This window comes from Notechis scutatus, chromosome 15 (assembly GCF_049901735.1).
Source record: "Notechis scutatus isolate UNSWTSFEM ecotype Mainland chromosome 15, rNotScu1.2, whole genome shotgun sequence".
Lineage (NCBI taxonomy): Eukaryota > Metazoa > Chordata > Lepidosauria > Squamata > Elapidae > Notechis > Notechis scutatus.
The window spans coordinates 10,778,079-10,801,815 of NC_142023.1; the positions used below are offsets into that span (position 1 = coordinate 10,778,079).

Sequence of the window (23,737 nt, forward strand, 5' to 3'; positions counted from 1 at the left end):
CAACCCCACCATTCTCCAAATAAAGCCACCCCTTCCCCTTCCGTCTTCGCCCTTAACCCGGGGACATGGTTACTCAAGAGAAGCACAGTGTTGTTATTCTTGGACCTTGGAGGTCTTCTAGTCCAACCCCTTGCTTGAGAGGAAACCCAATACCATTTCCAGTCTCTTCTTGGAAACCTCCCGTGATGGAGCAGCCGCAACTGCTGGAGGCAAACCGTCCCAACGATTAATTCTTCGAACTGAGGCGGTTCTCCTTAGCTCCAGGTTGCTTCTCTCCATGATTTGTCTCCATCCGTTGCTTCTTGACCTGCCTTCAGGTGCTTTGGAGAACGGGCTGACCCCGCCCCTCTTCTTTGTCCCTTGGGGTGGCTTGCTCTGTCTTCACCTTCTGTAGGAATCCCTTGTCCCTTTCGTTTTTTCTCCTGCAGGTCTTTCTGATGCTCCCGGAGCAATGGAAACAGCTTTCTCCTCCTCCTCCTCCTCCTCCTCCTCCTCCTCCTCCTCCTCCTCCTCCTCCTCCTCCTCCTCCTCCTGCTCCCAGAGCAACGGAAACAGCTTTTTTCTTGTTCTTCCTCTTCCTGCAGGTCTTTCTAATGGTTCTGGGGCAATGGAAACAGACGGTCTTCAAGAAGTGCCTCTCTGCAGCTGCCGGATGGAAACTCCAAAAAGCCGGGAGATCACCACGCTAGCCAACAACCAGTGCATGGCCACGGAGAGTGTAGATAAGGAGGTAAGGCCCCTTTATGTCTCCTCCTCCTCTTCGACTGCTACTTGTGGGAGACTGTTGTCTGTCTGGTTCACCTGCGCATCTTAAGGAGACGGACACATTTAGGAACTCTGGAGCGGTTCAAACGAAGGGAGGTCACAGCATGCTAACACTCTCTGTAAGAATCTGGACTTGATGGGATGGTCCAAGCAACTTGGAGATAGATACGAATCAGCAGAACTCAAGGTGGGTTGGGCTTGGTTCTCTTGTGGGTGCAAACGGACTTGAGACTAATGACATACTTGACTCCTCCCTCGGGTTGGTTATCTCCTACAGACACGCCTGTGGAGATCCTCAGCCATCCAGGTCATGGTTGCCCACAAGTCCAGTTGCCTCTTGGGAAAAGCACCTTTGTCACTCCTGCAGACCCCTTCAGTCTTGCCTTGGGCCCCTGAGCCTCTGCTTCTATCTAGCCCTTAAGCTCCTGTGCTGGGGCTTAGGAAGTAGGTTTACCTGTGAGATACCCGAGTCGATCCGGCGCTTCCCAAAAAAGCCTTCCCTTCTGATTGCTCGTCTTGAAGTTCATGTTTGTCTTCTGAGGGGTGGCTTTCAGAGTGGGCGAGTTGCGGTGGTGTGGGGTTCCCCTGGCGCTGAGAATCCCCTGGTGGATGGGCTGAGTTCACAAGGAAAGGGAAGGAAAAGAAGGAAAGGAAAGAATGGAAGGAAGGAAGTAGGAAAGGAAAGAAGTAAAAGGAACAAACAAACAGGAAGGAAGGAAGGAAGGAAGGGAAAGTAACAGACAGAAACAGGAAGGAAGGCAAGGAAGGAAATGAAGGAGAAAAGAAAATAGAGGAAACAGAAACAGGTGTTTCTCAAACAAAGCCAAGCAAAATTTTGATATGAAATCTCAGCAAAAACCACTCTTTTCCAATCCATTGTGTGTGTGTGTGTGTGAGAGAGGGGGGGCTTTTTGCACTTCAGTGAGGCTAAGTTACTCTTCGTGAGGCTCGCTCTTCCATCCGATACCCAAGCGAGAGGCAGAGATGTGACATCCATGGATGGTGGACACCCCCCCACACACACAAAAGGCATCGCTGTCTGGGTATCAAATAGTCTCGGGGGACTTGCAGCTTGCTGGCCGTGTGAAAAATAACTCCCAATGCTCAACGAACATGGGAGAAGGCATTCATGCGGTGCTCTCTCGTGCGTCCGTCCATGTGCACACTAGCCAGAAATCTCTCTTCCCTCCCTCCTCTCCTCTCCTCTCCCCTCCCCACCCTCAGCTGAGTCGATGCACCAACCGCGTGCTGAAGTACGAGCTGATGCGCGCGTCGAACAAAGTCCAGCTCTTGGTGTTGTGCGAGGACCACAGAGGGAGGATGGTGAAACATCAGTGCTGCCCTGGTTGCGGCTTCTTTTGCGTGGCGGTAAGCATGGCAAGGGAGGCTGGATGGCACTCTTGCCTCTTCCCCCAGAGGCAGCGGCCCCCTGGGCTCCCTCTTTATTTGGGCAACAGATAAAATAAAGAAATAAACCCTGGAACGTAGGCAGGCCGAGCGGAGGCTGGCTTTGAGGCCCCAAAGCCCCGTGGAAGCCAGTCTTCCCTTCAAAGAAGGCCCCTGAGCCCTTCGGTCAGGGACGACGATGCAGGCAGAGTTGGCCTTCCAAAGTTGGAACGTGGGTCCCACAGGAATCCCAGGCTTGAGTTAGGAGTCAGAAAATGGAGGCTCTGCCTCTTCCTGGTTGTCTCTTTTATTTCTTCCCTTTTCAAATACATTCTTCCTCTCGGCCATAGTGATGCCATAGTGTATTAGGAGGGCCGGACTGCAGGGCTGTGCCTTTTCTGCCCCGTTCCAGGAGGGCATCCTGGGAGATTCTCTGGCCTCAAGTCCAGTCAACGTTTCTTACAGTCAAAGACCAGGAGATCCGCTCTGTCATCCAGGTCACGTTTGTCCCAAAGGTGCTTTTCCAAAAGGCAACTGGACTTTCTTGGTCCAGTTTTTTTCCTTGAAAATGTTCTTCTTGGACAAGAAGCGAAACGTTTTCAAGGGGGAAAACCCCCCAAGAAACTAAGGATTCTGGGTGCTCTCTGAGCTCCGTTGTTTTCTTGCAGATCAGGACTAATAACGTTACCTGGAGGACGGAGAATCTCCACAGACTTTGAGCTATGCAGTTTGGGATGGACACCCTTGGAATGCCCGTTCCTTCTCCCCCTCCAGTCGTCCTGCCAGCCCTCCCTCTTTCCCCATCTCCCTCCTCAGCCCCTAATGTGAGACCCGTCAGGATTCCGGCAGTTTCCCCCCCAATGAAATCCTGAGCCTCTCGAGTTCCACGTTGACTCTGAGACACATCAATCACTGTCACCTTTGACCCTGGTTTTCCCCCCACGCTCCCTGAGACGTGTCCATAGCCCAGAGTCATCAATCGTGTTCTCCAGTTAGATATTTGCGGGGCAGAAACTTCAGTCATCTTCGAAAAACTATGTATGGAATGCCCGTTCAATTTCCAAGCTGCCGCGCTGCTCTTTCAAACCCCTTCTCTCTCCCCCCCCCCCCCCCCCGCTTTCTGTTGGCAACTCTAAAAAGACCATAGAAATGTTTTATGAGTTGACATTTTGTCACTTCCCCGGGCGATGTTCTCTAGCCTCTGCACCCGGCAGTCCTGGACTAAACCAGCGTTCATTTAGTGTTCTAAGTTAAAACGGCCCTGGTGAAGAGCAACTTGCGGCTGTTTTTCACACTTAACGTCGCGGCATCCCCCTGTGGTCACGTGATCGGAATTCACCCTCTTGGTGACTGACTCACATTTATGAACGGTCGCAGAGTCCCCCGGGGGTGTGTGTCTTACGTGATCCTCTTTTGCCTACCAAGTCCCCCCCCCGGGGGAAGCCAAGTCTGCTTACCTGCCACGGGGCTAATTTAACAACCGTGGCAGTTCCCTTCACTGCCGCGGGGCTGAGAAAAGTTGTGAAAGCGGGGCCAAACTCACCCTAACAAATGTCTGGCTTAGCCACAAAATGCTGGTCGTTAAGTTGATGTCTGTATTGATTTCTTTTGCCCTTTGCGGTTCCTCCCAGGGCACTTTCATGGAGTGCCAGCCGGAAAGCAGCGTCTCTCACCGGTTCCACCGGGACTGCACTTCCCACGTCCAAGGCATGAGCTACTGCCCCCACTGTGGGGAGGAGGCCTCCAAGGCAAAGGAGGTCACAGTGGCCAAGGCGGACACCACTTCCACCCTGCTGCTGACCTTGGAGCAGGCGAAACCAGGTGCTTTCGAAGGAAAGGCTGACACGACCACTGGAAGGCAAGTCGCAGCTTTTCCTCCCTTGTTTGATCTGCCCCTCCCTCCCTTCCCTTGCAGAGCAGATTGATTGGAGAGAAAAGGATTGCAAGAAAACAACCTGTTTGCTGCTGCTCTTCTTCGCATCAAAAGCAATGGGATCGCGTTGGGAAGTCTGGGCCTGGGAGCCACACACACCCTACGCAAACAGCCTGCAGTATTATCTTGAAATCTCTTGGGTCTCCACTGTGTGCATGGGGTGAAGGGTGCGATTTTTGTAGGCCATCTCTCCTTTGTCTGATTCCTCCCCTTCACAGTGCAGAACAGAGAAACTGGGAAGGGGTTTCAAGAGAGTAAGCGGCTTGTCTTTCTACACATTGGGAGCAGTGCAGTTGCCCCAGCAGCAGGGAAGGAAAGTTGGCCTACAGAAATGGTTTGCTTCGGTTCCCCCAGCCCAGCTTGCAGAGGGAGAGATTGGAGAGAAAGGGATTTCAAGAAGCCGAGCTGTTCGCGTAGGGCCCCTGTGGTCCCAGGCTGCCAGTATAACGTGTAGAAGACAGTAAGCAGGCCCTCAAAGGGTGGCGGTGTGGTGGGGAGGCAAACAAAAAACGGAAGCGTGAAACTGGGTGAAACTTGTATCTTTCCAGTTGGAAAGTAGAGTTGCGGTCACGTGATTTCCCACTTAAGGACTGCTCCGCTTAGCAAAAAGACATGTGTTGCTTGACACTTGGGCTTTGTTGTCTTGGGTTCAGTTTCAGTGGGCCTGCAACCCAGCAACCTGAAGAACTGAGAACTGAGAACTTGTCCAGCGAGATGTTCGATTTGGCTGGGACGTCGCTGTTCCCTAAGCCGCCTCCGGCTGGTTTATCCCAAGGGCCTGTTAAAGAAACCTTGGAGAGCGCCCTGATCGCCCTGGATTCAGAAAAGTAAGAGCAGCCCGAGTGGGTTGGGCTCCTCTTCCATCGCCAGGACTGGAGGGGCCAGGATCTCCCGCGTTGGCTCCTTCGCCAGACTGCCCTGATTAAGTTGACCACATCCAGCTAAGCCAGCCCAAAATCATCGCTTCCTTGGTGGGAATCAGAGTGAAATTCTTTGGGGGGAAATGACAAAATCCCGTCTTTCCATTTGAAAGTGTCTCTTCCTCTGCTTTCTCAGGCCGAAGAAATTACGGTTTCACTCGAAGCAGCTGTACTTCTCAGCCAGGCAAGGGGAGCTCCAGAAGGTTCTCCTTATGTTGGGTGAGTAAAATCCCCCCCACCCCCCCACCCCCGCAGCATTTAACAACACACACTGCAACTAGTAGAGATTCTCGATTTGTAGGGGGGCGGTCAAGATCCAACCTAAAACAGTGAGAACAATGACTCAGTGGAAGGGCTTCTCTCCAGAGGTTGTGGGTTTCAAGAAGAGGTTGGAGAGCCCTTTGTCTGGAATGGGATAGGGATGGAGTGGTATCTCCCTGCTTGAACAGGAGATGGAATGGGAAGACAGAGGTCTTCTGATCCAACCTGTTGAAGCAGGAGACCTCCCATCATTCCAGGCCAAGGGTTGTCCAACCTCTTCTTGAAAGCCTCCCGGAATGATGGTAGGTCCCTTCCAATCCTATGATTCTGTGTTCCTATGCAGTATCCTCTACCTATGTGGAATTACAGCCGTCATAGTTGTCATCCGGCCCAACCCATGGCTGTGTCAATGGGGGAATGATAGAAGTTGCCTTCCGAGCCTTATCTGTTGGGTTCTAGATTGAGGAAAGCTGGACCAGACCAAGAAGGGGAAGGTACTTTGCAAGAGAACACCTGAGCCGAGGACCAGCTGGAACTAGCAACCAGGGGACCCCTCTGCTCTTTCCCTCCCTTCTCTAGTTCCTCCGTGAAAGTTCCCCCTCCATAAGTGGAGGCAGTCCCTGACTTCCGACTGCAATTGAGCCCGGAGTTACAGTTGTGTATCATGCCGGTTGTTATGCGGCTCCTCCCACATCTGACCCAATTTTACAGCTGTTGGAAGTTTGAAGCCTCAGGGTCACGAGTGGCTTTCTTGGGAGTGGGGGCTTCGAACGGTTGCTAAGCAACCGGTCATAAGTCAAGGATTGCCTGTAAAGGAAAACGGGTTTTGTCTTCCCCCTCCTTTTTTTTTTTGCTCAGTGGATGGGATTGATCCCAACTTCAAAATGGAGCACCAGAGTAAGAGGACGCCTCTTCATGCAGCCGCAGAATCGGGACACGTGGAGATTTGTCACATGCTACTTCAGGTTCATCCTTAATTCCCCCCCCCCCCCCCCTTCCTTTAAAGGTTATTTCCTGACCGGAGAGGATAGGGTTAGCTCCCTTCTCTTCCTAGAGAGCCAAATCAATTGGGGATAGTGAGTGTCTGCTTATTTCATCAAGCAGATGCTGAGTCTGTTCTAAAAGCAATCCACATGACTGATTCTAAGCTTCCTCTAAAACTTGGCAAGTTTAAGACTTGTGGACTTCAACACCCAAAGTTCCCGAGCTAACCTGACTGGGGGAGGAATTCTGGGCATTGAAGTCCACAAGTCTTAAAGCTGTCAAGTTGGAAGACCCCTGCTCTAGATCCATAATCCTTGTCTTGGCTATTGGTTCAAAGGATGAGGAAGTTGGAGGCTGGGGTGGAATCAGGTAGATTGTTTTGGGTTTTCTGCATGGGAAAAAAACGTAATTTGTCTGTGATTGAAAGAGTTAAGAGTTTACTCATAAAGGAGAATATTTGTAACTCAGGGGTTGACATGAGAGGTCTGTTTTCGTGACCTGAACTAGGTAACATCATCAGGACTAGCACTGATGATGTTACCTAGTTGGGGTCATGAAACATCTGCGAGAAAACAGGCAAGCTCAGAGAGCACCAAGGGCCCCTCGGTTCAGAGTTGGTTCGCTCCAGCCAGCGTGATGTCATGGTTGGGGTCTCAGATCAGGACCACGGAGAGCTGCCTTTGAATCCCCAGCCAGCTGCCAAGCTCCCCGAGGATGGCTTAGACTGACCTACTGGGTAGACCTGTTGGGAGGGAAGAGTGGAGGTCGGAGAAGGCTTTGCATCTCTTGGGCTTCTGGGGGCGGGGGAGAGCGAAAGAAGAGATAAAAAGAGAAAAATTCCACAATTGCAATGTCGTCATGGGTTCTGTGCAGCCCCAGAACCCATAAGTGTGTGTGTGTGTGTGTATCAGGTGGTAGCATCTGCATAACATCACTAAGCCACAAAGCAGCATCCTAGCATGAGGCATCAACCTGACCAGAATGTCAGGTTTAAGCAACTGGCCTGTTGGCAGCATTAAATAAATGCTAACTGTGGTTCTTTCTTTGCCTTCTGGGTCCGCACGGTACCTCTGCACAGGCTGGTGCTAACATAGACACCTGTTCTCAGGACCAGAGGACTCCCCTTATGGAAGCAGCAGAGAATAACCATCTGGAAACTGTGAAATACCTCATTAAGGCTGGAGCGTTGGTAGACCCCAAGGTAAGGTTTGGTTTGTTTTCTTAAACTTAGTTTCCAAAGGAGCCACCCTGGGTGCAAACTCTGGTTTGCAAGCCAGAAAATGGTGCATTCTCAGAACCTACCAGGCCAAACACTTTTCAGGTTAGCCTCAAGTAGGAACTCAATCATCAGTTGGATTGAAGATCTCACAGTTGCATTGCTGTTGGTGTAAGTGTTCAGCCCTAAATTCCTACTATATGTAGAGTAGAGTAGAGTAGAGTAGAGAAGAGAAGAGAAGAGAAGAGAAGAGAAGAGAAGAGAAGAGAATGAACAGGACATGTCAGAATAGAATATAGAATAAACTATAAGATAGAATGGAATGGAGTGGAACAGAACAGAACAAAATAAAAGAGAGTAGAGTAGAAGAGAATAAAACAGAAACTTTATTGTCGCTTTAAATGGACACTGATCAGCATATATTAAAATGAAAATTTGATGCACTCAGCTCTCACAAGATAACCATAATGCATATATCCACATATACACGCATAGCGGGGTGGGTTGGGCGGGTGGGGAAGAATCCTGCAAATTTAGAAGACGAATGGCCTAAGGGACAAAGCTTTTACAGAATCTAGTGGTCCTGCTATAGATACTTTGAAACCCCCTCCCAGAGGAGAGCAAGAGAAGCAGACCATGAAGTGGGTGTGCTGGATCTCTAACAATGCTTTGGGCTCTAAGCACATAGCGCTTATCAGCAGCATCCCGAATAACGGGAAGCGAGCTTCCTATAATCTTCTCCGCTGTCCTCACCACTCTCCGTAGGGACTTTCTATCTGAGGCCACCAAACCAAACAGGGATGCAGTTTGATAAAATGCTCTCAATCGTGCCTCTGTAAAAAGTAGCCAGGACAGAAGGGAGAAAGATGAAAGTTTGGATGTGCAGCCAATGCGTTTGAAATGGCTTTGCAGTGTGCCACTTAGTGCCGTTGAGTCAGGAGCTTGGAGTTTGATCTCTTGACTCTCCTAAAAATGGCATTGACAGCATCCTAAAGATGCTATTGTTAAGCAGCAACAGAGCACTCCTGCTGCTTAGCAGAACAGCAGTGAAATTGCTGAACCAGCATTAGATGACCAGCCCAAAATTATGTGGCCCAAATCCAGAGGGTTGCTGAGCTGATCTATATCACCCCACCATCCATGGTGAGGTGAGGTTTTCCTCACCTTCTAAACCTCCCTGCCCTGGTTCCACTTACATCTCCACCTGATTACCTGTGTTTGGTTTAGGATGCTGAAGGATCCACCTGTTTGCACCTGGCAGCGAAGAAGGGCCACTACAACGTGGTGCAATACCTCCTGTCTAATGAACAAACGGACGTCAACTGCCAAGTGAGCGGCTTTGCTTCTGACTGGGACCAGCGTTTGTCTGGCCATCCGTTCCTCTTTTGGTAGAACGCTAAAACATGACTTTTGAATAGAGCTGGAGACCTTCCAGCCCGGCCCCCTGCTCAAGCAGGAGACCCTCTACCATTGGAGACAAGTGGTTGTCCAATCTTTTCTTCAAGACTTCCAGTGTTGGAGCATTTACAACTTCTGGAGTCAAGTTGTTCCACTGATGAATTGTCCTCACTGTCAGGAAATTCCTCCTTAGTTCCAGGTTGCTTCTCTCCTTGATTAGTTTCCACCCGTTGCTTCTTGTCCTCCGTTCAGGGGTTTTGGAGAATAGCTCGACCCCCTCCTCTTCTTTGGGGCAACCCCTTAGATAGCAGTAGCACTTAGACTATATACCGCTTCACAGTGCTTCTACAGCCCTCTCTAAGCGGTCTACAGAGTCAGCCTCTTTTCCCCCAACACTCTGGGTCCTCATTTGACCCACCTTGGAAGGACGGGAGGCTGAGTCAACCTTGAGCCTGGTGAGATTCGAACTGCCAAACTGCAGGCAGCTGGCACTCAGCAGAAGGAGCCTGCAGTACCGCACTCTGACCACTGCGCCACCGTGGGTTGTAGATATTCGAAGATTGCAATCATGGCACCCCAGTCCTCTTCATTAGACTAGCCGTACCCAAATCCTGCAACCGTTCTTACGACTTCTGGATCCCCATACAGCTGATGTTCCATAGGGTTCTGGTGGCCGGGGCTCCAACCCCCACGATCCTTTCCTGATTGCCCGGCTTTCAGGAGGTCTTCTGGGATGAAGAGCCTGCCTTCTCTCTCCCTGTTCTGCGATCCGTTCTAGCCAGAATTAACAGAGCCCACGCATCCTTCTCGTTCCCTCATGCTCGCAGTTGCCTTGCCACCAAGCCATTTCAAGTTGTTCTCTGAGTCACCGAAAGGACATCTCTCCCCTCCCCCCCCATCACTCCTCCCTCTCCCCTCCCCCCCTTTCTTCTGTCTGTTTGGCCTTCTCTAGGCCTTTCCGCCAGAATCGATGACAAACACCCTGGTGTGGTTGCAGGAGAGGAACGGGCTGGCCAGCCATGTTCGATCCTCAACTTCCCAGCCCCCTGTGTGTGGCCTCCTGAGCTCTTTTACAGCGTGGGCTGGGCTGAAAATGGGCTGCCTGTATGCAGAGTGGTTGCCATGGATGGCACAACACACACCTCACCAGGCAGCTAGAGATCGAGAAGCAAGCAGTGCACCAGCTAAGAAACTGCAAGCTAGCAGAAAACGGCAGCCCAATCAAGCAGTCACCAAGTCCATTCCCACCAACATCTGACAGGGCATATAAAATAAGAGCAACCCCTACTCCATTATTAGCACTGATGATGTTACCTAGTTTGTGTCATGAAACGCCTGCAAGGAAACATCCTAGCTCAGAGACCCCACAGTCCTTTTCCTCCTCCTCCTCCTCCTCCTCCTCTTCTTTCCACAAATCCCACTCTCTTTTGCATTGATGATGTTACCTAGTTTGGTAACGAAACGCCTGCACGAAAGCAACCCAGCTCAGAGACCATCAACCACCGCACACCTATTGATCAGAAAGATAATGAGAGAAGGATCCCTCTTACTTTGGTCTTCTTTGATTGGCACCTGAATGTCCTTCTCGACAAAGAGCTGATGGGCTTTTTAGTTTTCTACAAACAATGTCAGGACCTCCATCTAGTCTCTTGCAATCCCCCCCCCACCCCCGGTGCCATAATATTCTCTTTGCAGGGTAGGCAGTGCCCTGTCAGGCTTTGGCATCCGCTCAAGTTTTATTCCTTTCTTCCCAGGATGACGGAGGCTGGACGCCGATGATATGGGCGACGGAGTACAAGCACGTAGAGCTGGTGAAGCTTCTCTTGGCCAAAGGCTCTGACATCAACATCCGAGATAACGTAAGTTGGGTGGGGCGGATGCACCTCTCATTTGAGGGACCAGCGGGCTTAGATGCAGAGAACCTGGATTTCATCAGAATCTGTGGAAGTTCTCAGTCGTCCAAATCACGGTTGTCCCAAATTTGCTTTTCCCACCCCACCAAAAGGCAAGTAAACTTGGTTTGTTTTTCATTGAAGACGTTTCGCTTCTCGTCCAAGAGGCTTCTTCAGTTTTGACTGAATGGTGGAGAATGGGAGGATCTATATCTTGTGCAGTCATCGGGTCGTTAGCGCTCTCTCTGAGAGTCGTTGAGGCCACCTGGAGGTTTATCTCTGCCCTGAGGGTCACGCGAATAGTAACTGGGTGTGGCGTCTTCTTGAAACTGCTGAAAGGACTGTGTGGTAAACAACAGATCAATGGTGTCGTATCCCTCCCCCTCTGTTGAGAGAGGGGGGGGGGGCTGTTCCATTTTAACGTAGACGGCCTCCTTGACCCCCCTCTCAAGCCAGCTGCCTTCTCTCTCCAGAATGTGGGTTTTGCTGTATCTGTAGCAGGGCTACTAGATTGTGTGGCAGCTTTGCTCCTTATGCCATCCATCTTGTAAAGGATTCTCGGGATTCTATTTTTTTTCTCTTTTTTTGGCCATGTATATGTATAGACCAGAACTAGACCGTGATATTTCTCTGTGTGATAACATGGGGGTACAGGGATAAGGTGGTCTTTTGAGAGCTGAATGCAACGAAATTTCATTTTAATATATGCTGATTAGGGTACGTTTAAAGGGACCATAAAGCTATAGTTTATTCCTCCTCTATTCCTTATTCCATCCCTTATTCTATCCTGTCCTATTCCCTATTCCTATTTCCATCCCCCGTTCCATTCTTGCCGTCTTCAAAATAGTGGTCTTGGTGGTTGAAATGCAGGTGGGCGGCGCTTGGGCTTGTCCTGATCAACCTTTGGTTCCTCCTGTGCTGTTGGAGGGATCCGAGGGACGGAGAAAGGAAAGTTCCCTTGATGTTCTCCAGGGTTACAATTTCACTCAAGGAAGGGGAATCAAGAGAGGCTCTTGCCCTGTCTTATTTCCCCCGACCAGCCCTTCTTCTCAAGACGTGAGAGGGAGGTGGGAGGCTGAACTTGAGGCAAAGCCAGAAGCGAGAGAATCCTTCCACTCAGGAATAAATCCTTTCTCCTCCCAAGCGGTCAGCTCTTGCAACTTGCAGGGCTCGAGAGAAAGAGGAGAAGCAGAACGGCGTGTTTTTAACGGTGGCCCACAGGCAGCTCCTGGCCTGGAACCCACCCCGGCTCCTGTTCTTCTCACCCTCCCGATCTGTTTAGGCTGCTCCCCCCAGGGATGTGTCATCTGGAGATCTCCAAGGGCTTCCCTAACGCTGAAGTCTTTCCCTCCGCCATCTGTGGCATTTCCCCCATGGATGCACCCTGAGCCTGCTGTGCCTCGCAAACAAATGAATCATCTGTCCTTGGGGTCCTCCCCCTCCTCTCCAGGAGTGTGGAGGTGGCTGTTGCCGGGATCTCCCTGCCTTGAGAGGCAGAAAGCCTTGCCTTCCAACGACTGGGAGCCCACGGATTGTGGAGGGGGAGGCCTTAAAAATAGGGGGTGCCCCCCACAAGTGTCAGGCAGTCTGGATGGCCTCTTCCACCTCCCCCCAATCTCTCTCCTCCAGGAGCAGAATATCTGTTTACACTGGGCTGCTTTCTCTGGCTGCGTCGACATCGCCGAGATTCTCCTGGCTGCTAAATGCGACTTGCACGCGGTGAACATTCACGGAGATTCTCCGTTGCACATTGCAGCCCGGGAAAATCGCTACGAGTGTGTAGTGTAAGTATGAAACCCGGGGAGTAGCTTCTTCCCTTCCCTTCCCCTCCTCGTTGGTTTATTTCCAAATTAAATTATATCGTCCGTCTCACCTCTGGGCGGTTTAATGAAACGCTAGAAATGCACAGAGCCCAAACTTTACAAGTAAAGATAAAACATGCAGAGGTCGGGAGGTTAACAAGGCGGCGGGAGGGTCCTCAGGCCACGTCAAGCGTGGAAAATCAGGAGCCAAAGTGGTTCAAATTGGCACAGGTTTATGGGGTGCTAACCCTCTATGAAAATCTGAACAACTAACAGTCAAAGCAAATTGGCGGCAGATAAGACGGAGCTCAAGGCGGGCTGGACTTAGGTCTCTTGTGGGCGCAAAGAGATTCGAGACTGATGAGGACCATTCATAGTTCAGATTACGGTAGAGAGAATACAGGTAAAGGTTTCCCTGTCCAGTCATATCCGATTCCGGGGCTCGTGGCTCGTCTCTTGTTTCTGAGCATTGTCCGAAGACATCTCCTGTGGTCATGTGTCCACCATGGCTATACGCCAAAGGCACACAGAACGTTGTTACCTTCCCAACAAAGTGGTACCTATTAATCTACTTGCGTTTGTGTGCTTTCAAACTGCTAGGCGGGCAGGAGCTGAGGTAAGGAACGAGAACTCACCCATTACACAGCGTTCGGGTCTCAAACCTGGGTCGTCAGCTTTCCAGCGGACAAGCTCAGCGTCCTGCGCACCCCGTCAGCATACAATAAACCTACCTACCCATTTGAACCACCTGGACTCCCGATTTCCCACGCCTGACACCAGCCAGAGGCGTCCGAGCTCCGTCCCTTCCTTTCCCGGTGACTTTCTCCTTTCCTTGCAGACTCTTCCTCTCCCGCGGCTCCGACGTGGCCCTGAAAAACAAGGAAGGCGAGACTCCGCTGCAGTGTTCAAGCCTCAACTCTCAAGTCTGGGTCACTTTACAGATGAACAAGACCCTGAAAGACTCAGCTCCAGAGAAACCCGCCCAGGTGGAGAAGATACTAAGCAGGTGTGACCACCTGCCTTAAGCAAGAGAAAGTTGCGCTGCCCGCTTGTCCCCCAATTCTCTCTCCCCTCCCCCCAATTTTGGAGAGGAGACCCCCATCTTCTTAGGAGAGATGGATGATGGGGCTGTTAGGGTTCCCACTCCGATCAGGGCAGGGGAGCCTCTCCCATGGAAGGGAGATTTGGAAAGGCCAGGAGCATCCCTGGCCAAGGGGGGCCAAGTCCTTCCAAGCAGTTTGGGGTGAGGAGCTGCCCAAAGGACCTGGCTGCATGAATGGGCAGGTCTGAGCCTCTGGACTGAGCGGCCTGGAGGCTCCTTGACCTTTTTCCTGACTTTAGAAGGCAGAAAGCCGGCCCAGAACGGAGCCTCTGGATTGGAGGTGCCTGTCCCTGGCCTGGGCGGCTTCTCGCTCTTAAAGCCGTTCCTTCTCTTCTCCCTGCGGTGGCAGAGACATCGCCCGGGGTTACGAGCGGATCCCGATTCCCTGCATCAATTCGGTGGACGGCGAGCCCTGCCCGGTCAACTACAAGTACATTTCCCAGAACTGCGTGACTTCGCCCATGAATGTGGACAGGAACATCACACATTTGCAGGTGGCAGGCTGGGGACAGGAACTGGGGGTCCTTCCTTTCCCTCCCTCCCCCCCCTCTCTCTCCCTCCTTCCTTCCTTCTGTCTTCTGCATTCTCCTCCTTCCTCCTTCTTTGCTTCTCTTTCTTCTTCTCTTCTGCATCTCCCCCCCATCACAGTTTCCCATTGGTTCAGCTCTGCTCCTGTGCCTGAATTGCAGAGCTCACAGCCTCCTCCTCCTCCTCCTCCTCCCCAGTAACTTTGCTCCTTGTTCCTTCGCTTTCAGTACTGCGTGTGCATAGACGACTGTTCCTCCAGCAAGTGCATGTGTGGACAGCTGAGTATGCGCTGCTGGTATGACCGGGTAAGGCCCTCTTCTCCTCCCGGGAGGTTTAGGGGCCACACCATTCCTCTCCCCCTTCCAGCTGGGCTACCCCGCAGCCCCTCCTCTCCGGGGGGGGGGAAGCGGAGTGCAGGGAACCCGGGCCGACTTCCATTTGTTGTCCTGGCGACCGAAGAATCTTGGAGAAGATCTCGAGGAAAAAATCCAGGCAATTAAGCAGCGAGAAAGCTGTCCGAGGGGAGGAACCGATCAGCTGGGCTGGGGAAAAACATCCACGTTAACTTTGATATTTTTTATTTTTATTTTTTTGTAAAATATTTGGGCCCTGCAACCTTGATTGGGTGGATTGTTTGGGTAGAGTTTGTGCCCCTCGTTTCTTTTCTTTAAAAAAAAAAATGTTTATAGCAATTTTATTAATTTACGCTATAACATACGAACAAAATACAAGAGCAAAAAGGAGGAGGAAATGGGGGGAAGGGAAAAGCGGGGGGGAGGAGAAAAGAAGGGGGGAAAGAAAGAAAAGGCACTGACTTCCAACTCCCTTCGGTGTAGTAGAACAGGCTCATGGCATCCAACCACAACCTTTAAGTCACACATAGTAGTTTAATCTAACCATTGCAGCAACACCGTGTCTATCTAATCGGTAAACCCCAAAATCAAAGCATCGTTTCCCCCCCCCCCCCCACCTCAAGCACAAAGTCCAGAAGTGGTTTCCGGGGTTTCTGTGGGGTTTTTTCCCCCTTGACCAAAGCAGCCAATTTGGCCGTCTCTGCCCCTCATTTCTCAACCATCTGCAGAAGCACAAATCGATTGGCCTCCTTCGGCCCGTTACGGATGTCGGTCGTGCAATTTGAGCCGTTTGCATGATGACACCGTTGCCCAAATGATGTCCATTAATAACCTGCAGCTGCATCGTTTGGCCTGCTCTGGGGGAGGGGGGCAGGGGCCTTGCTCTTACAGGTAGTCCTCGACTTACGGCCGCAGTTGAGCCCCCAAAATGTCCGTTCCTAAGCGAGACATTTATTAAGGGAAATTTTTGCTTCATTTTACATCCTTGCCACGGTTGTTAAGTGAATTGGGCCTCACCCATTGACTTTGCTAGTGAGAAGTTTACAAAGTCTGCATGAGGCCCCAGGACATCGGCAGTCGTCATAAATAGGGGCCAAACACCTGAATTTTGATCACGTAACCATGGGGATGGTGCCGCGGCCGTCAGGCTGAGAAATGGCCCCCTGGTCATTATTAAGTCCCTTTTTTCAGGGCCACTGTGACTTCGAACTATCCCTCAGTCAACTGTCATAAGTCAAGGACTGCCTGTGCTTGGGGATGGACGATGTCCAGTTCAGGTGCCCCCTTGAGACGCTCGGCTAAAACGTCCCTTTTCCCTCCGGGCGCAGGAAGGACGGCTGCTGCCAGAGTTCAACACGGCTGAACCTCCGCTAATTTTCGAGTGTAACCACGCCTGTTCCTGTTGGAGAAACTGCCGGAATCGGGTGGTGCAAAACGGACTCCGGTGAGATATTCAGATCATTCCATTTGCAGCCGGGGGAGGGCAGAATTAAGAAGTATGCTTAGTTTGGTGAAAAGAAGGACTAGGGGCAGAGGTGGGGATTCAGCTGGTTCGGACCGGTTCTGGAGAGCCGGTAGCAGAACATCTGAGTCGTTCAGAGACCCCGCCAACCCCATCTCTTCTCCCCCTCCCATTGAGCCCCAGCTGATCGGCGGGGTCTTCTTTGGTTGCCCTGCACAGGAGAAGGGAGCTGGAAAGCAGGTCAGTGGGGTGGGGAGGGAAGGGGGACTTTGCAGTATCCTTCCCCTGCCACGCCCACCAAGCCACGCCCACTGAACCGGTAGTAAAAAAATGTTTGAATCCCACCACTGGCTAGGCGTGACATGATAGCAAGGTTCCAAGACCTGCAGGAGGGGAAAAAAAGAGATTCCTACAGGAGGTGAAGACAGAGCAGGCCACCCCAGGGACTCCCACAAGGAAGAAGGGGGGGGGGGTGTCAACTCACCCTCCAAAGCCCCCGAGGGCAGGACAAGAAGCATCGGGTGGAAACTGATCAAGGGGAGAGGCAACCTGGAGCTAAGGAGGAATTTCCTGACAGAACAATTAGTGGAACAACAAAGTTGTGGATGCTCCAACACTGGAGGTTTTTAAGAAGAGATCGAACAATTATTGGTCTGGAAAGATGTAGGGTCTCCTGCTTGAGCATAGGGTTAGACTAGAAGACCTCCAAGGTCCCTTCCCTTTATTCTATTCTATTCCATTCCATTCCATTCCTTCTAATATGATAAGACGTTCCATAGGATTGGGGCCGCAGCAGAGAAGGCTTTTCTCCAAGACCCAGTTAGCCAGTTGCTTGGGGTGGGGTAGGGTCTCCTGCTTGAGCAGGGGGTTGGACTAGAAGACCTCCAAGGTCCCTTCCCTTTATTCTATTCTATTCCATTCCATTCCAGTCATTCTAATATGATAAGGCGTTCCATAGGATTGGGGCCGCAGCAGAGAAGGCTTTTCTCCAAGACCCAGTTAGCCAGTTGCTTGGGGTGGGGTAGGGTCTCCTGCTTGAGCAGGGGGTTGGACTAGAAGACCTCCAAGGTCCCTTCCATCCTTGTCCTTCTATGTTCTTTGAAACTTGTAAACCATGACCTGGGAGAGCCACGGACCTGACTCTTCTATAAATTAACCCCGTTTCATCTTTGGTTGGAAACCTCCTCTGTAGAAATCCAACTCACGGGCGGAGGGGCTGGTGGAGCTTGACGGGGCTGCTTCTCTGCTCTTTTCCAGGACAAGGTTGCAACTTTTCCGGACGAGGAAGATGGGCTGGGGTGTGAGGACGATGCAAGACATTCCGCTGGGGACCTTTGTGTGCGAGTGAGTGCCTCCAGGGGCGAGAGAGCGAGGGCCTGAGGTTGGAGGGGGGATTCCTCCCTCCGTCCGGACTCTCCTAGGAGAACCAGCTGTCTGAGGCCAAGTGTGACACACAGGCTCCCCAAAAGCACGAACCCGACTTCTCGTACCAACAAAACCCCTTTTATTTAGGTTACAGTGAATTCCTCTCCAGCAAAGTCTGTCAAGCGATTTCACAATTATAGACCTTTCACAACTATACGCCACTCTGTAGCAGCAATTACTTGGCAAGAAGTCAGGAACAGATCTTCACCCTCATGTCTTGAACTAATTGTCTCCTGCAAAGCCCACTCCCCTTTCGCTCCTCTTTTATTCCCTCTGGGAGGGGCCATTCACGGTCACCTGTGGCTTTACTCCCGAATTGACCCTTGTTCCTTAGCTGTTCCCTTCTCCTGGCAGTTCTGTGCATGCGCACACTGGGAACAGGCTCCAGCTGTTCTTCTGCCCCACTGATCTCCAAAGGCAGCTGATAATTGTTGGACAGCCCTGGCCCCATCTCTGCCTCCAACGCAGAGCCCTCGTCAGAGCCTTCCCCAGACTCCAGGACTGGCCCATGTTCCTCCCCAACCTCCTCACTGTCCGAGTCTGCTGCCAGCTCCGCTGACCGCTGGCCGGCCACAACAGAGGGTGGATTTCTCCCTCCGTCCGGACTCTCCTAGGAGAATCAGCTGTCTTAGGCCATGTGCAACACACGGGCTCTTCCTCAACTCCTCCTGATTGGTCCCTTCAGCGGCTCCTTTCCCAACATGTCGGTGTCTCAAGCCAAGCAGTCGATAGATTGATGCCTTTTGGCTCTCTTCCTTGGGCTTCACCCAGATAGACCGGGGTTGGCTGCCTGGACAGTTTTCAGCCGGATTTCAAAGCCTTTTTGTGTGTGTAAACAGTGTAGATCTCTGGAAAGAATGGTCCAACCCTGGCTTGGCAATACGACAGGGGGCTAATTTCAATGGTTTGATTGATGGGTGTCCTGATTTAAAAAGCCTTGGCTGAATGCACGAGACAGATACCTCAATACAGGTAGACCCACCTCAACATACGGCCACAGCTGACACAACACTTCCTTCACTAAGCGAGACAGTTGTTAAGTGAGTTTTGCCCCATTTCCCAGGAAAAACCAAGAAAGCCAGAACTAATCAGAACTGAAGAAGCTTCTTGGATGAGAAGCGAAGCTTCTTCAAAGAAAAACAGTTGGGACAATGACCCTTAATCTTCATAAGTTATTTTCCCTAATACAAGAATGCTCCCGTAGTCTGCAATTATTATTTTTTTCTCTGGAAATCCACTCCTATTCCCACACCATTTGAGGGGTGTTCATCCCAAAATGCATAGTTAAAAGTTCATGGAGATTCTCAGTCCTCCAGGTCCTGGTTGTCCCAAAGGTGCTTTTCCAAGAGGCAACTGGACTTCCTGGGTTTTCTTTGAAGGCGTTTCGCTTCTTGTCCAAGAAGCTTCTTCAGCTCTGACTGGATGGTGGGGAAGGGAAGGATTTATATTCCTTGCAGACAGCTGGTCATTTTAGCGTGGCGTTGAGGCCACTTGGAAGTCCAGTTGCCTCTGGTGAGAAACATGACCTGGATGATTGAGAATCTCCTCCATAGATAACGTGGGTTTGGTCACCCAGCTACCATGTGGAAAAGCTCATCTCGGCAGCTTACAGACGTCGTTCCCTCCCTGGATCCTCCCCAGCCCTTTCTGAGAATTTGGGGAGTTGAAATCCACAAGCGTTGCCAAGATTGGGAGACGCTGCGTTCCTCTGTAAAAAAAAATCACGCATTGGATTCTGCACGTTATACAGACTTTTGGTGGGGGGTGGGGTGTTGTGTTCCTGCAGATACGTCGGAGAGCTGATTTCTGACTCGGAGGCCAACGTTCGTGAGGAAGATTGCTATCTTTTCGACCTTGGCAACAAGGTAAGGGGGGGGGGGGTTCTGTTTTTTTAATTGCGAAGGATTTCAAGGGCGAGTAGAGGTGCTAAAACGAATTCTCGGCCACCCTCCCCTCTTCCACCCCACCGAGCAGAACACGATCTTGGAACCGGCGTGTGAAGCTCTTTTCACCTTTTAAGGGGCAGGCAAGCTCCAAGAGCCTCGGTTAATGGGGTTGAGAGACCAACCTCTTTCCCAGGCTGCTTGAATGGGAACCGGGAAGCAGACAAGACAAACCTTGATCAAGGGAAGAAGTGAAGCACCTTCTCGGAGCAGGGCTGGATTGTCCGATGACTCTGACCAACTGCAAACATGGTCTTGGGCCCTCCTGGTTTTGGAAGATAAAGAGGACTGCATTCAATAGGTCTATGCCGGTTCCCGTTGAGCTTTTAATCGAAGGAAAAACACAGGGATCTCTCTCAATAGAAGAGAAGATTTGCAGCTCAAGAGTTGGAAGGAGGGGTCCTTGGTGCTCTCAGAGCTGGATTGTTTTCCTGCAGACGTTTCATGATCCAAACTAGATAACATCATCAGTGCTGGAAGGGAGTTAGGGGTTTGCTGTCTCTAGAAGGGAATGAGATTCTTGCAATATTCTTCTTGCACTGATGATGTTACCTAGTTGGGTTATGAAACGTCTGCAGGAAAACAACCGAGCCCAGAGAAGCAATAAGGACCCCACCGTTCAATCCTGAGCTGCAAATATTCTCTTAGCCAGCCAGATGTTTAGCCTGGATTTGGCATTTCGGTCCACCTGTCGAGTCCTTCCTAAGAACCTGGATAGACGGGTGGTGTTCCTTGATGGCATTTAAGGTATCGTCACAGGATGTCCAAGTGAAGCTCTCTTTTGCAATTATTGTTCGTTATTTTATAAAATGTATAGACTGCTTCAGCCCCAACACATGGAAGCAGCATATATGGTGTAGAATAGGATGGCTTCTTTCTTTCAGGAGATTATCCCTCCTGGATAATGGAAATTTTCTGGGGAGCTTGGGGGTCAATTATTCTCACTCCAGGATAACCCGGAGAATTAACGTGATGGAGAAAAATTGGAGGAGAGAGCGTGTTTTACGCTGCCCCGAGGAAACTCGGGGCATAAAATAAAAATAAGTTAATGGGAACCAGGGGAATTTTAGGCTGGCCAGGAAAAAGAATCCAGTTCTATTGAGAAGGTAAAAACAGAGTTTCACATTTTCAGACTGTTTACCTGCATCAAAGCAGAGGAGGGAGAAAGAGGGAGAGAAACTCTGGGACAATCAGCAGGTTCTAAATACGACACTGCCTGCTGTTTCATGGTAGAAACACTAAACTGCCGTTTGATCTTCGTTGCTTTGATTGTGTCGCAAACTCATTCAGACAAATTGCTACCAAGTGGAGGAGGTGTAAGTGAATAACTGCAGCAATCAGAAATGGGAGGTTTGACCTGGTGGGAGTGCCAGCCATTCCTCCTCCTCTCCTCTTCCCCCCTCCTCCTCCTCCTTTTTCTCCTTTCTTCCTCCTCCTCCACCTCTGTATCCTTCTGCGTCTCCTCCTACTACTACTTACTACTACCCCTTACCCCTGCCTTCCCCCGCTCTTCCTTTGCCATTAGCTTGGGTGGTTTCTGCTCAGAGAAATTCCATATCAGACTTCTGGTTGGCTTTGGTTGAGTAATTCCTTCCTTCCTTCCTGTCACTTATTATCCTATTCTTCTATCTCCTGGTGCATCAGGATCCAGATCGGATCACCCTTAAATCCGGCCACGGTGCCAGGCGTTTCAAAGCCTCCCCCTCCTCCTCCCTCCCCCTCCCAGGGTAACACTCCTCCCGTTTTCTCTTCTCCAGGACCGGGACGTCTACTGCATCGACGCTCGCTTCTACGGCAACATCAGCCGCTTCATCAACCACTTCTGTGAGCCCAACCTCATCGCCGTGCGAGTCTTCATGTCCCACCAGGACCTGCGCTTCCCCAGAATCGCCTTCTTCAGCAGCAGACCCATAGAGGCGGGGAGGAAATCGGGTACGGGGGGCGCTCTGCCCCAGGTCAATGGAGGCGGGAAGGAGAGGGGGGAAAAACGCTTGTTCAGCCCCCTTCCCGATTTCCCTCTTGGGAATGGCGGCATCTTAAGGCCCCCGCGGGGTCCGGAGGGATCTGCCTGTATCCCGGCACGCCTGTTCTCCCACCGCTTCGCAAAGGAGGAGCTTGCATTGCTAGTCCTCAGCTTACGTCCTCCCAGGGAGGAGCAAGGCCATTGTTAAGTGAGTCGCCCCCAGTTTCCGTACAGGTCGTCCTTGGCGTACAATAGTTCGCTTAGCGACCATTCAAAGTCACAATGGTACTGAAAAAAATGACTTAGGGCCATTTTTCACACGACTGTTCCAGCTTCCTGCGACTTACATTCATGACGGTCGCAGTGTCCCGTGTGTGTGTGTGTGTGTTTAAGATGCCATCCCCTTTTTGCGACCTTCCAACAAGCCAAGTCGACGGGGCAGCCAGATTGCGCTTCACCTACCGGGCGGCTTCCCTGAAGGACTCCAGGGGCTCATTTAACCGTTTGGGAAGAAAAGGTGCGACGGAGATGAGCAGCGCCCCCTGGAGCCAGAAACGACGAGCACCTTCACCTTCTCCTTTAAAGAAAAACAGTGCAGAAAAGAAGGGAAAAATAAGGGTGTGAAGAAAAGACACGAAAAGCAATTCCTCCCCTAAACAAAACACACGCAAGCGATCTTTGGTCGGTGATCACTCACTCCCCATTCCTTTTTCCGCAGGTTTGACTATGGCGAGCGATTCTGGAACATTAAAGCCAAATACTTCAGCTGTCTCTGCGACTCAGCAAAATGCAGGCACTCGAGCGTTGTCCTGGCTCAGCGGCAGGCTAGCATGGCGGCCGCCGCCGCTGCTACCACTGATGCCGCCTCCTCACAGGAGACCCCGAGAACAGACTCCCGGACACCAGTTCGGCCGCCTTGGCGTCCCCCTGCTTTGGGGAGCCTTCCCTGAAGAGCCTGAGCCCCCAAGCCAGGCCAGGCCGTGACATTGGAGACGATGCTTTGCGTTGGTTTCGTTCTGCCCTTTTCCCGGCGAGCCCACATCCGCCGTAACTGGTTCCCCTTCTGGGGGTGCAGACAGTGGTGGCGTGGCGCCCAGCTTCCCTCCTTCCCTCCCTCTCCCCTTCCCTCTCCCAACGTGGCAGGAGGAAGGCACCTTCGCCATGGCACACACCGGGGTGGCAGAAGGAAGATTCTCTCTCTCTCTCTCTCTCTCTCCCCTTCCCCTCTTTTAATGTGATAAGTGTTCTCCAAGCCCCATTCCTTCCTCCTTGGAAACAAGTGACGTTGAAATGGCTCGCAAACCCGTTGGTGAGCAGGCGACAAACTGCGGAGAGTCTCGGAGAGATCCACCGGCTTTGGCATGCACCCGGGAAAGTTTTGGGGTTTTTTTTTTTGTTTTTTTTTGCTTGCTGCTCACTCTTCCCTCCCACCCCCTCATTTGCTGGCTGTCGGGCCTTTGGGGCAGGGATCCCACCAGAGGCCGAGTCCCATAAATCCTTGGTTCATCGCTGGCTCCTCCCATCCCGATTCTCCCAGGTCAAGGGAGTGAGATGGTCTGGAATTTCTCCGTTAAAACCCCAGTCCTCGGGTAGAGCTCCTCCTTACTCTATCCCCGCAGCATTGTTGTTATTGTTGTTATTATTATTTTTATTATTTTTAATGTTTAATATTATTTTATTTTTTCCTTCCTCGCCTCCTCCCTCTCGTGTACAGAAATCCTGTTTCCAATGACACTTAACTCCAAAATCAGAAGAGGAAACTTTGGGGCAGGAGTCTCGGGAGAGGGGGTTCTTCAGGGGGAAAATAAATGGATATTCTTAGAGACGGGGGGTTTCTTAAGTCGAGGCTGGAGGATTTTGCAAGTACCAGGAGGTTTTTGTGCCATTCCTGTTCTCCTGGAATCCAGCTCTGCTCCCGCCTCTTGCAAAGCGACCCGTTTCTTGAGGCCGAAGTTTGGATCGGACCGAGTTTGTTTTGTAATTGATTGGGGTGGGGGGGGGGGAGGGGGACAGCGGGAGGACCAGGGTTGGGGTGTTGAACGGACGAGTCCCCTTCTTTCTCCTCCCCCCCCCACCCCCCAGCCTCCTCCTCCTCCTCCTCTTTTTCACCCACCTACCCCTGAGCAACTTCACGGTGCTGAATTTTCTCTTTGCAATTTTTACTCACTACGTGAATATAAATTTCAGTTGTATAATAAAAAGGACAAAAAAAACACACAAAAAGAACAAAAAAAAAAAGAACAAAGCGATTTTAGTATGAAATGCAGGGACAGGGGAAAAAAACAAGGAAAAAAACCCCAACCCAATCTACCAGGATTCCCCCTTTTTAAGAAAATTAAAATTAAAAAAAAAAAATCCCCAAATAGGTCGTACGGTAGTGAGCATAAATGGGTCGTCACCTTTT

At 51.1% G+C, this 23,737-nt stretch overlaps 1 protein-coding gene across 1 annotated transcript in view; it reads left to right on the top strand.

Moving 5' to 3' along the window:
• The window catches only part of EHMT1 (euchromatic histone lysine methyltransferase 1), a 67,804-nt gene extending 44,226 nt beyond the window's left edge, over window positions 1–23,578 (top strand). The window contains 20 exon segments of the mRNA XM_087944297.1: window positions 585–730; window positions 1,990–2,133; window positions 3,783–4,009; window positions 4,738–4,911; window positions 5,141–5,223; window positions 6,124–6,230; window positions 7,328–7,450; window positions 8,693–8,794; window positions 10,618–10,722; window positions 12,385–12,539; window positions 13,396–13,563; window positions 14,009–14,153; window positions 14,415–14,492; window positions 15,869–15,984; window positions 17,260–17,346; window positions 19,214–19,292; window positions 21,128–21,284; window positions 21,287–21,302; window positions 22,052–22,209; window positions 22,212–23,578. Coding sequence (XP_087800423.1) covers window positions 585–730; window positions 1,990–2,133; window positions 3,783–4,009; window positions 4,738–4,911; window positions 5,141–5,223; window positions 6,124–6,230; window positions 7,328–7,450; window positions 8,693–8,794; window positions 10,618–10,722; window positions 12,385–12,539; window positions 13,396–13,563; window positions 14,009–14,153; window positions 14,415–14,492; window positions 15,869–15,984; window positions 17,260–17,346; window positions 19,214–19,292; window positions 21,128–21,284; window positions 21,287–21,302; window positions 22,052–22,209; window positions 22,212–22,384 — 2,543 coding nt within the window. The 3' untranslated portion in view covers window positions 22,385–23,578.
• Window positions 23,579–23,737: the final 159 nt, after the last annotated feature.